General features: G+C 46.0%; 1 protein-coding gene across 1 annotated transcript in view; it reads left to right on the top strand.

The window, feature by feature from the left end:
- The window catches only part of CACNG6 (calcium voltage-gated channel auxiliary subunit gamma 6), a 24,143-nt gene that overhangs the window by 6,986 nt on the left and 5,308 nt on the right, over positions 1-11,849 (top strand). Inside the window, exons 4-5 of the mRNA XM_021706907.1 lie at positions 2,626-2,700; positions 7,705-7,842. Coding sequence (XP_021562582.1) covers positions 2,626-2,700; positions 7,705-7,842 — 213 coding nt within the window. The remainder of the gene's footprint in view (positions 1-2,625; positions 2,701-7,704; positions 7,843-11,849) is intronic.

Genomic DNA, 11,849 nt, shown 5'->3' with positions numbered 1-11,849 from the left:
TCCTGCCTCAGCCTTCCGAGTAGCCAGAATTACAGGCATGCACTACCACGCCCGGCTGATTTTTTGATTTATTGCGGAGATGAGGTCTTGCTGTCCAGGCGGGTCTCGAACCCGCGGGCTCAGGCAATACACTCACCTCAGCCTCCCAAAGGCGCGGGATTACAGGCTGAGCCACCAAGCCCAGCTACTCATGTCTTTAATGTGTTTGATATACATCGTGTATATGTATTTAGACTTGGAAAATACTTCATGTTAGTTTATGTGTGTGTGTTTTACATACACGAGACCATGCTATAATAGATTTTGTTCCATTTTTGAATTTTTATTTTTAATTATTAATTTATTATTTTCAAATGGTGTCCCACTCTGTCACCCAGGCTGGAGTGCAGTGGCCCAATCCCAGTTCACCACAGCCTTAACCTCCTGGGCTCAGGTGATCCTTCTGCCTTGGCCTCCCACATAGCTGGCTCTACAGGCTTGCACCACCAATCCTGGCTATTTTAAAAAATATTTTATAGAGACTAGGTCTCATGTGTTGCCTAGGATGTTCTTGAACTCCTGGGCTCCAGCCATCCTCTCACCTTGGCCTTCCAAAGTGTGGGATTACAGGCTGAGCCACCGAGCCCGGCTCCGTTATTTATTTAAATTCTTTATCTTTACTTTTTTTAGGTTCAAGGGGTGCCTGTGCAGGTTTGTTACACAGGCATACCGTGGCATGATGGCGAGGTTTGGGCTTCTATTGAAACTGTCCCCAGGAGGTGGGCATGGTACTCAGTTTCAACACTTACCGCCTCCCTTCTTCCCTCCCTCCCTCCTTATCGCTCCCCCTTTAGGGATCCCCAATGTCTGTTGTTTCCTTCCTTGTGCATGTGTGCATTCCGTGTGTAGCTCCCACTTAGAAGGGAGAGTACATGGTCTTCACTTTCTTGTTTCTGTGAAAATTCGCTCAGAAGGTGGGCTCCAGCTGCATCCATGTTGCAGAGGACACGATTCTTGACCGCATGCTATTTACACAGAGGGCTGCTGTAAATGTCTGCGTATGAGTTCCCATACATTGATTTTCTGGATGCAACCCCAGAAGTGAGGTTGTTGAGTCACAGGGCCTGAACACGCTTCACTTCATAAAGTATCTCAGAGTGTCTTCAGTGTACACTCCCAGCTATTTCTTCTTATCTTTTCAAACGCTTGGCATTACCCTTTTCATATCTGTCAATCTAACGGATCAAAAGTGGTCCCTCCCTGTGGATGTAAGTTGCATCTCTCTGATCCCTGGGAAAGTGGCTTGTCTCTTCATGTGCTTGAGAGGGACCCAGGCTGCTCCTCCTGTGAATGCCTATTCATGCCCTTTGCCCATTTTTCAATCGGGTCGACTCTCTCTTCTCACTTATCTGCAGGAGTTCTTTGTGCACTCTAGACAGGAATCCTTTGTGAGACAGGAGTCTTTTCTGAGTCTGTTAGACTTTTGCTGCCTGTATCTTGGTGTCCTTTGTTAAATAAAGTGACTATCCATTTCTAATCCCACTTGACCCTCAACAAACCCATTTAAAGGGACTAGGAAAGAGATTATCTCCCTTTATGTATTTTTTTGAGTCAGTGTCTCACTCTGTCACCCAAGCTAGAGTGCAGTGGCATGGTCATGGTTCACCACAGTTTCGACCTCCTAGGCTCAGGTGATCCTCCTGCTTCAACCTCCCAAGTAGCTGAGACTATAGGTGCACATCACTATGCCTGGCTAATAATAATAATAATACTAATTATTATTATTATTATTATTAGAGATGAAATCATGCTATATTGCCTATGCTGGTCTCGAACTTCTGGACTCAAGCAATCATCCTGCCTTAGCCTCCCAAAGTGCTGGAATTACAGGTATGAGCCACCATGCCTGGGTTATCTCACTTTAAAAAGGAGAAATCAGCCGGGCTCGGTGGCTCAATCTCTAATCTCGCGCCTTGGGAGGCTGAGGTGAGTGAATTGCCTGAGCCCATGGGTTTGAGACCCGCCTGGGCAACTTGGCAAGACTTCATCTCTACAATAAATCAAAAAATCAGCCGGGCGTGGTAGCGCATGCCTGTAGTTCCAGCTACTTGGAAGGCTGAGGCGGAAGGATCCCCAGAGCCCAGCAGGTTGAAGCTGCGGTGGCCAGGAGGGGCCACTGCACTCCAGTCTGGGGGACAGAGTGAGACTCCAACTCAAAAAAAAAAAAAAAAGGAGAAATCAGATCTGGTGCAGTGGCTCACACCTGTACTCCCAGCATTTTGGGAAGCCAAGGCAGGAGGATCGCTTGAACCCAGGAGTTCGAGACCAGCTTGGACAACATAACAAGGCTCCTTCTTTAAAAAAAAAAAAAAAAGAAAAAGGAGAAATCAGAGGTCCAAAGAGGCCACTGACCCACTGGAGGCCTCAGATCTGGACCTCAGAGCTCTGGACTGGAAACCCAGCTCCTGCATGGTAGTGTGGTTGCAGGTAGCTTCTGTGTCTCTAATCATCATTTTTCTCCTCTGGAAATCAGAGGTGCTACTGTCCTAGCTTTAGGCTCCTGTGAGTGATGTCACATGTCCAGTCCTGAGCCTCACACGGCAGAGCTCATGCCCTCACCTCACTTCTTCTCTCCTGCTCCTACAGAAGCAAACTGTTCCTACTTTAAATTCTTCACCACGGGAGAGAATGCGCACATCTTCCAGAGAACCACAAAGAAAGGTGAGCACTCCCCGCCCCCCACCCCTCCTCCCCCTCTCCCCAGCCCCCAGGAGGCAGGCTAGGGCTGGGAAGTTCCAGACAGCATTGGCATCTCCTCTAATTTACTCCAGGATGGGCCTGGTGTTTGTAACATGATGATGTTCCATCTCTGTGGAGTGGTGGCCACAAAGTTAAGGATGAAGACTTGGTTCTTCAGAGCCCTGTCCCTGATCCTCTCACCTATAACTCTGCCTGGCCACTGCTGTGTGACTGTGGGCAAGTCACAGCCCCTCTCTGTGGATGGCACCATAACATCTCACAAGTGTGTGCCCGTTACATGCTAAGCACAATGCTGGGCATTTCATTTATAAGCTCTCCAGTCCTTCCAAAACCCTGCAGGGCAGGGGCTTTATTGTCCCCTTCCAGATTAGAAAATAGAAGCCCAGAAATGGTTTTTGTTTATTATTTTTGTGTTTTTGAGTCAGAGTCTCACTCTGCACCCAGGCTGGACTTCAGTGGCATACTCATGGCCACTGCAGCCTTGGTCTGCTGGGCTCAGGCAATTCTCCCACCTTAATCTTCCAAGTAGCTGGAACTATAGGCGCATCCCACCATGCTGGGGTAATTTTCTGATTTATTGTAGAGATGAGGTCTTGCCAAATTGCCCAGACTGGTCTCAAACCCCTGGGCTCAGGCAATCCTCTTGCCTCTGCCTCCCAAAGTGCTGGGATTACAGGTGTGAGCCTCTGCGCCCTGCTTGGTTTTTTTTTTCTTCTTCTTCTTTTAATTTGTTTGTTTGTTTGTTTTTGTCGAGTCTCACTCTGTTGCCCAGGCTGGAGTGCAGGGGCATGCTCACGCCACTGCAGCCTCGACCTGCTAGGCTCAGGTGATCCTTCAACCTCAACTTTCCAAGTGGCTGGAATTACAGGCGTGTGCCAACATGCCCAGCTAATTTTTTGATTTATTGTAGAGACGAGGTCTCGCCAAGTTTCCAGGCTGGTCTCCACCCTTTGGACTCAGGCAATCCTCTCACCTCCACCTCCCAAAGTGCTGGGATTACAGGGGTGAGCCACTGCACCTGGCCTAGAAATGGTAAACATTATTATTTTTTTTCCCCCAGAAAGTGGCAGAAGCAGGGTGTAAACTCAAATTCTGACTCTAAAACAGTGTGCACCTGGAAATATCCTATATCTGCACTGATCTGTACGGTCCACTGGCCGCATGCGACTGCTGAATGTTTGGAATGCGGCTGGTGTGGTGGGGAAATGGAGATTTTGATTGTGCTTAATTGAAATCGATCAAAGATTAAGAGAACACCCGTGCCTGATGGTGACTTTGCCAGACAATGCAATTCTGAATTCGTAAAGTCCTTTCTACTCTAACTACAGTCTCTCCATCCACCCCGTGCTACAGTCTCTCCATCCACCCCGTGCCTCAGTGTTCCTACCAGTAAAGGAGGTGTGATGATATCATGCATCTTATCTGGCCTTTGTAGAGATGTAATGAGATGGTGTTGCTGAAACATTTGCTGTGGACCTGGGCACATAGTAGGGCCTCAGAGATGGCGGTTCCTGAAAGCTCTCTGTCCTTTCTCTCAGATCTTTGTGCCCTGTGGGCTCGAATGAGCCACCGCGTGTTTCTGGGATAGCGAAATAATTCTGGTGCATGTGTAGGGAGCACCATCTGTGTGCTGAGTGCTGCACTGGGCACCCTGTATACGTGATTTCTTAGGACAGTCCCATCAGATTGGGATTTGGATCCTGATTTTCCAGAGGAGGAAAACTGAAGCCAAGAAGGATTCAGTGACTCTACCAGAATCTTCCACCTAGGAAGTGAGTGGAGAGAATTTCCAACTGGGATCTTTCTGCTATAACACACCACTTTTGCTGTTGTCTCCATACAACCCACTGCCTCAGTTTTCTCACCTGTGAACACATGGTGACCAAATCATAAGTGATACTTGGCCATTCCCTTCTCTTTCTAATCTTGGCTCTGTCCTCTCTTCGCTCTGTGACCTTACACAAATACCTGACCCTCTCTGAGTTGTAGTCCCCTCAACAACGTAAGTAACCACTCCTATTCAACATAGTACTGGGAGTCCTAGCGACAGCAATCAGGCAAAAGAAAGAAAGCATATTTAAATTGGAAAAGAAGAAATTAAACTATCTCAGTATGTTGAAGATACAATCTTATACCTGAAGAATCCTAAAAACTCCCCTAAAAGACTCTTGGACTTGATACATGAATTCAGTACCATCTCAAGATACAAAATCAACACACACAAATTAACAGTGCTGCTATACACCAACAATGACCAAGTTGAGAAATCAATTCCATTTACACTAACAGTCAAAAACTAAAATACCTAGGGATATATTTAATGAAGGAGGTATAAGATCTCTACAAGGAGAGCTACTAAACACTGATGAAAGAAATGGTAGAAAACACAAGCAAATGGAAAAACATCCCATGCTCATGGATTGAAAGAGTCAACATTGTTAAAATGACCATAATACCCAAAATAATCTACAGACTGAACCCAATCCCTATCAAATTACCAACATCATTTTTCACAGAATTAGAATTTTTCCAATCCTAAAATTTATATGGAATCAATAAAGAACCAGAATAGCCAAAGCAATTCCTGAACAAAAAGAACAAAGCTGAAGGCATCACATTATATGACTTCAAATTATGCTGCAAGACTGTAGTGACCAAAACTGCGTGGTACTGGTATAAGAACAGACATCCCGGCCAGGCCCAGTGACTCACACCCATAATCCCAACACTTTAGGAAGCTGAGGTGAGAGGATTGCCTGAGCCCATGGTTTTGAGACCAACCTGTCAAGACCTCATCTCTACAATAAGTTCAAAAATTAGCTGGGTGTGGGGCATACACCTGTGGTTCAAGGTTCTTGGAAGGCTGAGGTGGAAGGATCGCCTGAGCCCAGCAGATCAAAGCTGTGGTGGCCATGAGTGTGCCACTGCACTCCAGCCTGGGCAACAGAGTGAGACTCCAACTCAAAAAAAAAGAGCAGACACATGGACCAATGAAACAAAATAGAGAATCCAGAAATAAACCCAAATACCTACAACCAACTGACCTTTGACAAAGCAAACAAAATACACCAGGGAAAAGGACACCCTATTCAAATAATAGTGCTGGGAAAATTAAGTAGCTATATGCAGAAAAATGAAGCTTGATCCCTATCATTCCCCATATACAAAAATTAACTCAGGATGGATTGAAGACTTGAGTGTCAGACCTGAAAAATCCTAGAAGAAAACTTAGGAAAAACTCTTCTGGACATTTCCTAGGCAAAGAAGTTATGGGTAAGAACCCAAAAGCAAATGCAACAAAGACAAAAATAAATAAATGGAACCTAATTAAACTGAAAAGATTCTGTACAGCAAGAGAAATAATCAACAGAGCAAACAGGCAACCTACAGAATAAAGAGAAGATATTTGCAAACTATATACCTGACAAAGGACAGATAATCAGAATCTACAAAGAACCGAAAGAAATCATCAAGAAAAAAACAAGTGACCCCATTAAAATGTGGGCGAGTGACATGAACAGACATCTCTCAAAAGAAGATATACAAATGGCCAATGAGCATATGAAACAATGCTCAATATCCCTCATCATCAGGGAAATGCAAATTAATACCACAATGAGATACCACCTTATACAAATCAGAATGGCCAATATTAAAAAAATCAAAAAATAATAGAAGTTGGCATAGATGTGGTGAAAGGGAATGCTTATACCCTGTTGGTGGAAGTGTAAATTTGCACAACCTCTATGGAAATCGATTTGGAGATTTCTCAAAGAATTAAAAGTAGATCGATCATTTGACCCAGCGATCCCACTCCTAGGTATCTACCCTAAGGAACAGAGGTTGTTATACACAAAAGACACTTGCACTGACTTGTTCATTGCAGCATAATTTACAATGACAAAGATGTGGAATCAACCTAAATACAATTGATCAGTGGATAATGAAAATATGGTATATTTACACTATGAAATATTATTCAGCAATAATAAAGAATGAAATAGACTGAACATGGTGGCTCACTCATATAATCCCAGAACTCTGGGAGGCCCAAGGCAGGAGGATTGCTTGAGGCTAGGAGTTGAAGACCAGCCTGGGCAACATAAAGAGACCTCATCTCTACAAAAATAAAAGAATTAGCCAGGCATGGTGGTGTGTGCCTGTAGTCCTAGTTACTTAGGAGGCTGAGGTGGAAGGATTGCTTGAGCCTAGGAGGTCGAGGCTGCAGCGAGCTGTGATCGTGCCACTGCACTCTAGCCCAGGAGTGAGACCTCACCTAAAAAAAAAAAGAAAGGAAGGTGAAAAGTAAAGTAAAGAAAAGAAAAGAGAGAGAGAGAGAGACAGAGAGAGACAGAGAGACAGAGAGAGAGACAGAGAGAGAGAGAGAGAGAAAGGAAATCATGTTTTTTTGCAGCAACTTGGATGGAATTGAAGAACATCTTCCTAAGTGAACTAACACAGGAACAGAAAACCAAACACCACATGTTCTCACTTGTAAGTGGAAGCTAAACTAAGGATCTGTAAAGGCATAGAGAATGGAATAATGGATACTGGAGACTCAGAAGGGGGTGGGAGGAGGGATGAAAAATCACCTGCCAGGTACAGTGTGCACAGGTGGGGATGGTGGGTACACTTCAAGCCCAGACTTCTTTGCCACTATAGACAGCAGCCATGTAACCAAAAACTATTTTCACCCCCAAAACTATTGACATAAATAAAAACAAAACAAACAGAAAAAGAATAAAAGTGTAAGTTCAGTTTGCCAAAAATTCTCGCAAAACTTTCAAAAAATTCTTGCAAAAAAATAAAAACTGTTTAAGTAAAATGTGAGACTGGTGGATGATCTTCTGCTTGGAAATTCTTCTCTAGTCCTGAGTCTTAAATCTTCCTGGCCCTGGGCCCCTGTAGATGAGTCCTCCCCATTCCCTCCATCTCATGTTCTCTGCTTCTCCCCTCTCCTTTCAGAGGTGAATGTGGCAGCTGCGGTGATAGCCGTGCTGGGCCTGGTAGTCATGGCCTTGGGGTGCCTCTGTATCATCATGGTGCTCAGTAAAGGTGCAGAGTTCCTGCTCCGAGTTGGAGCCATCTGCTTTGGCCTCTCAGGTGAGGGTTGAGAGCCTGGAGGCTGAAGACATTGCATGCTGGGGGCATCTCCAAGCACTGTTGCATGCTGAGAGACAGGAGCTCGATGCACTGTTGCATACCAGGGGATGGGTTCTCTGTACACCATTGCATGCTGGGAGAATCTCCAAGTACTATTGCATGCTGGGAGATGGGCTCTCTACACACGGTTGCATGCTGGGAGATGGGCTCTCTACACACGGTTGCATGCTGGAAGATAGGATCTCTATGCACTGTTGCATGCTGGGAGATAAGATCTCTATGCACTGTTGTATGCTGGGAAATGGGCTCTCTACACACTGTTGCATGCTGGGAAGATCCATGTATTGCATGCTGGGAAATGGGTTCTCCACACTGTTGCATGCTGGGAGATAGAATCTCTATGCACGGTTGCATGTTGGGAGTTAAGATCTCTATGTGTTATTGTTTGCTGGGAGATGGGCTCTCTTCACGCTGTTGCATGCTGGGAAGATCTCCAAGTACTGTTGCATTCTGGGTGTTATGGGAAGCCCAAGGGCTATAGTAAGCTCAAAGATAGAAGAATTCCAAGCCCTATTGTTGTCTGAGGCCTGGCAGATACTGTGTTATATTTGGACCTGTGGTCATGGAGGACTTTTGCATGCTAAGAGGTGAGATCTCCAAGCACCATTGCATGGTGATAGGTGGAGTCTCAAGCACTGTTGAATGGTGAGAGGTGGGGTCTTAAGTATTGCTGCATTCTAGAAGTTGGAGACAGCTCAAGGACTATAGAAAACTCAAAAATGAGAGCTCCAAGTTCTGTTGTTGACTGGGAACTGGAGGCCCTCCAAACACTTTTATATTTGGACCTGGAGTCCCCTAAAACTGTTGCATGCTGGGAGCTTTCTGAGCATTATAGCATGTTGGGAGGTCGGGGAAGCCCAAGGACTATAGAAGATTCCAAGATGGGAGAGTTCCAAGCACTATTGTTGGCTCCAAATTGGGTGGTCTCCCATCACTCTTTTCGATTTGGGACCTAAGGTCTGCAAGAGCTATTGCATTCTTGGAGTTGAAGTTCCAGGTAAAATGCTGCATCTTTTGAGATGTAGTCCTCAAGAATCATACACACCCCAGTTGATTGTACATCCAGTTCAGATCTTAACAACAGTTCTACTAGGTAGGGATTACCACCTTCCATTTTATAGATACAAAAGTCGAGGCTCAGAGAAGTCAGATGAGTTCCTCATAGTCACACAGTCAATGAGGGCAGAGGTGGGGCTTAACACTGGGTCTTCTTATTCCACAGTGTGTCTGTCATAGTACCTCCTAGCTGCATTGCAGGAGCTATGTTTGTGTGGAGTCCTTGTAGGTTCAGGGCATAGTCTGATGGAATGATTGCTTAACTGGGAGTCGAGTGGTTGAGGTTCCTTCCTAGGCTGTGCCCTGAGTCACCGTGTGACCTTGGGAAGGCTTCTCTAATTTTCTGGGCCTTGGTATCTTTGTTGGATCAAATGTTTTCTAAAGTGAATAGGAAAGTCATTAATTACATAAACCTCATTGCTTGGTGTGTTGATGAGTGTCTACTACGTTCTGGGAGATGTGGTAAGGGCTAGAGATACAAGACTGAGTAAGATAGATTCTGTGTCTGCTCTCACAGGCCTCAATTTTGGCAGAGGTAGGCTGTAGTCGATCATTACATGTATAATCATTCAACTAGAATTGTGCTAAGTTGCCAGGTGTGGTGGCTCATGCCTGTCATCCTAGCACTTTGGGAGGCAGAGGCAAGAGGATTGCCTGAGTCCAGGGGCTTGAGACCAGCCTGGGCAACTTGGTGAAACCTCATCCCCACAATAAATCAAAGAATTAGCCGGGCATGGTGGTGCATGCCTACTATTACCAGCTACTTGGAAGGCTGAGGCAGAAGGATCACCTGAGCCCCCAGAAGGTCGAGGATGTGGTGGCCATGCGCATGCCACTGCACTCCAGTCTGGGAGACAGAGAGAGACTCTAACTCAAAAAAGAGAAAAAAAGAAGTGCTAAGTGTTGGGATAAAGGGTGTTAAGGGTACAACCTGTGGTGGTGGGGTTATGTCAGAGAATCTCCCCAAGAAAGTGACATTTAAGCCGGCAGTTCTACAAGAAGTAGAAATTGTCCCAAGTATGGTGGTGACAGTTGTATTGGCAGTGGATGATGTCGGTGATGATAGTGGTGGTGATGGTGGTAATAAAATAGCATGTATTAGGTGCAACAGTTCATGCCTGTAATCCCAACACTTTAGGGGGGCGGAGATGTGAGGGTTATTTGAGCTTGGGAGTTCGAGATCAACCCAGACGAGATCCCGCCTCTAAAAAAATTTAAAAATGGCCAGGCACGATGGCTCAAGCTTGTAATCCCAGCGCTTTGGGAGGTCAAAGTAAGAGGATCGCTTAAGCACAGGAGTTGGAGACCAGCCTGGGCAACATAGTGAGACTTCATTTCTACAAAAAAAAAATTATCCAGGCATGGTGGTGGTGCATACCTGTAGTCCCAGCTACTTGGCAGGCTGAGGCAGAAGGATCACCTGAGCCCAGGAAGTTGAGGCTGCACTCCAGCCTGGGGGACAGAGTGCGACCCTGACTCAAAAATAAAGTGATTTATGGAGGTCTTGGGCATGAAAATATTTTTCAAATTGCACAGCCAAATCAAAGTGCAGGTGGGTTTGCTGTTGTAATTACTGTGGCTACATTGGGTGTCAGGGATTGGGGCAGTTTGGGCTTTTGAGGTTTCCCTAGATGAAGGGTCATGTTCAGATTATATAGTTTTCTTTTAATAGATGTGTTGGGTTGAAGCAGACCTACATGTGTTGGAGCTATGAGACAGACCTGTTTGCTGCACTCATGGGTTTATAGTCTAGTAGGGGAGAGAGAAATTAGATAAAGAAATAATATTAGCCGGGCTTGGTGGCTCAGCCTGTAATTCGGCGCCTTGGGAGACTGAGGTGAGTGCATTGCATGAGCCTGCGGGTTCGAGACTCGCCTGGGCAACTTGGTGAGACCTCATCTCTACAATAAATTAAAAAATTAGCCGGGAGTGGTAGCACACGCCTGTAGTTCCAGCTACTTGGAAGGCTGAGGCGGAAGAATTGACGGAGCCCAGCAGGCCAAGACTGCGGTGGCCGGGAGCGGCCACTACACTCCAGTCTGGGTGACAGAGTGAGACTCCAACTCAAAAAGAAAGAAATAATATTGCTGGGTGCGGTGACTCACGCCTGTAATACCAATACTTGGGGAGGCAGAGGTGAGAGGATTGCCTGAGCCCAGTGGTTCGAAATCAACCTGGGCAACACAGCAAGACCTTGTCTCTATAGTTAAAAAAAAAAAATTGGCCAGGTGTGGTGGCATGTGCCTGTGGTTCTAGCTACTTGAGAGGCTGAGACAGAAGGATCACCTGAACCCAGTAGACGGAGGCTGCAGTGGAACCGTGATCGTGCCACTGCACTCCATCTTGGGCAACAGAGTGAGACACTAACTCAAAAAAAGAAAAGAAAAGAAAAGAAAAGAAAAGAGACAGCCTTCATATGCACCAATATATATCCCTAACTACAACCGCGATGAATGCTATAAATACAAAACGAAGAGACTGAGGAAGGCTGGCGGGGGCCAGACCACGTGTGCCCTTGTGGGTCATAAGTCAGACTGGGTCAAGGCGGAGGCATCATGGCGTGGCTGAGAAAATAATAGCCTACAGTGTGGACCCAGCTGGGCTTAGGCCCAAACCCCACCCTCTGGGCATCAGTTTTCCCACTTGTAAAGTGGATGTCGTCATGGTACCTACCTCATCAGGTGAGGTAGAAGGGGTGATGTGAAGGCATTTGTTAGATTCCTGCCACAGAGCTAGTGTCGAGGCCAGGCCTCAGAAACTGTGGCCCGTGGGCCGAATTTCATCTGCCATTGTTTTTTTTTTTTGAGTTGGAGTCTCACTCTGTCGCCCAGACTGGAGTGCAGTGGCCGCTCCCGGCCACCGCAGCCTCGACCTGCTGGGCTTCGGCGATC

This window comes from Carlito syrichta, unplaced genomic scaffold, assembly GCF_000164805.1.
Source record: "Carlito syrichta isolate Samal-C Ts95f unplaced genomic scaffold, Tarsius_syrichta-2.0.1 Scaffold316208, whole genome shotgun sequence".
NCBI lineage: Eukaryota > Metazoa > Chordata > Mammalia > Primates > Tarsiidae > Carlito > Carlito syrichta.
Note: the sequence above shows the minus strand (reverse complement) of the source record. Positions and strands in the feature narration are given on the sequence as shown.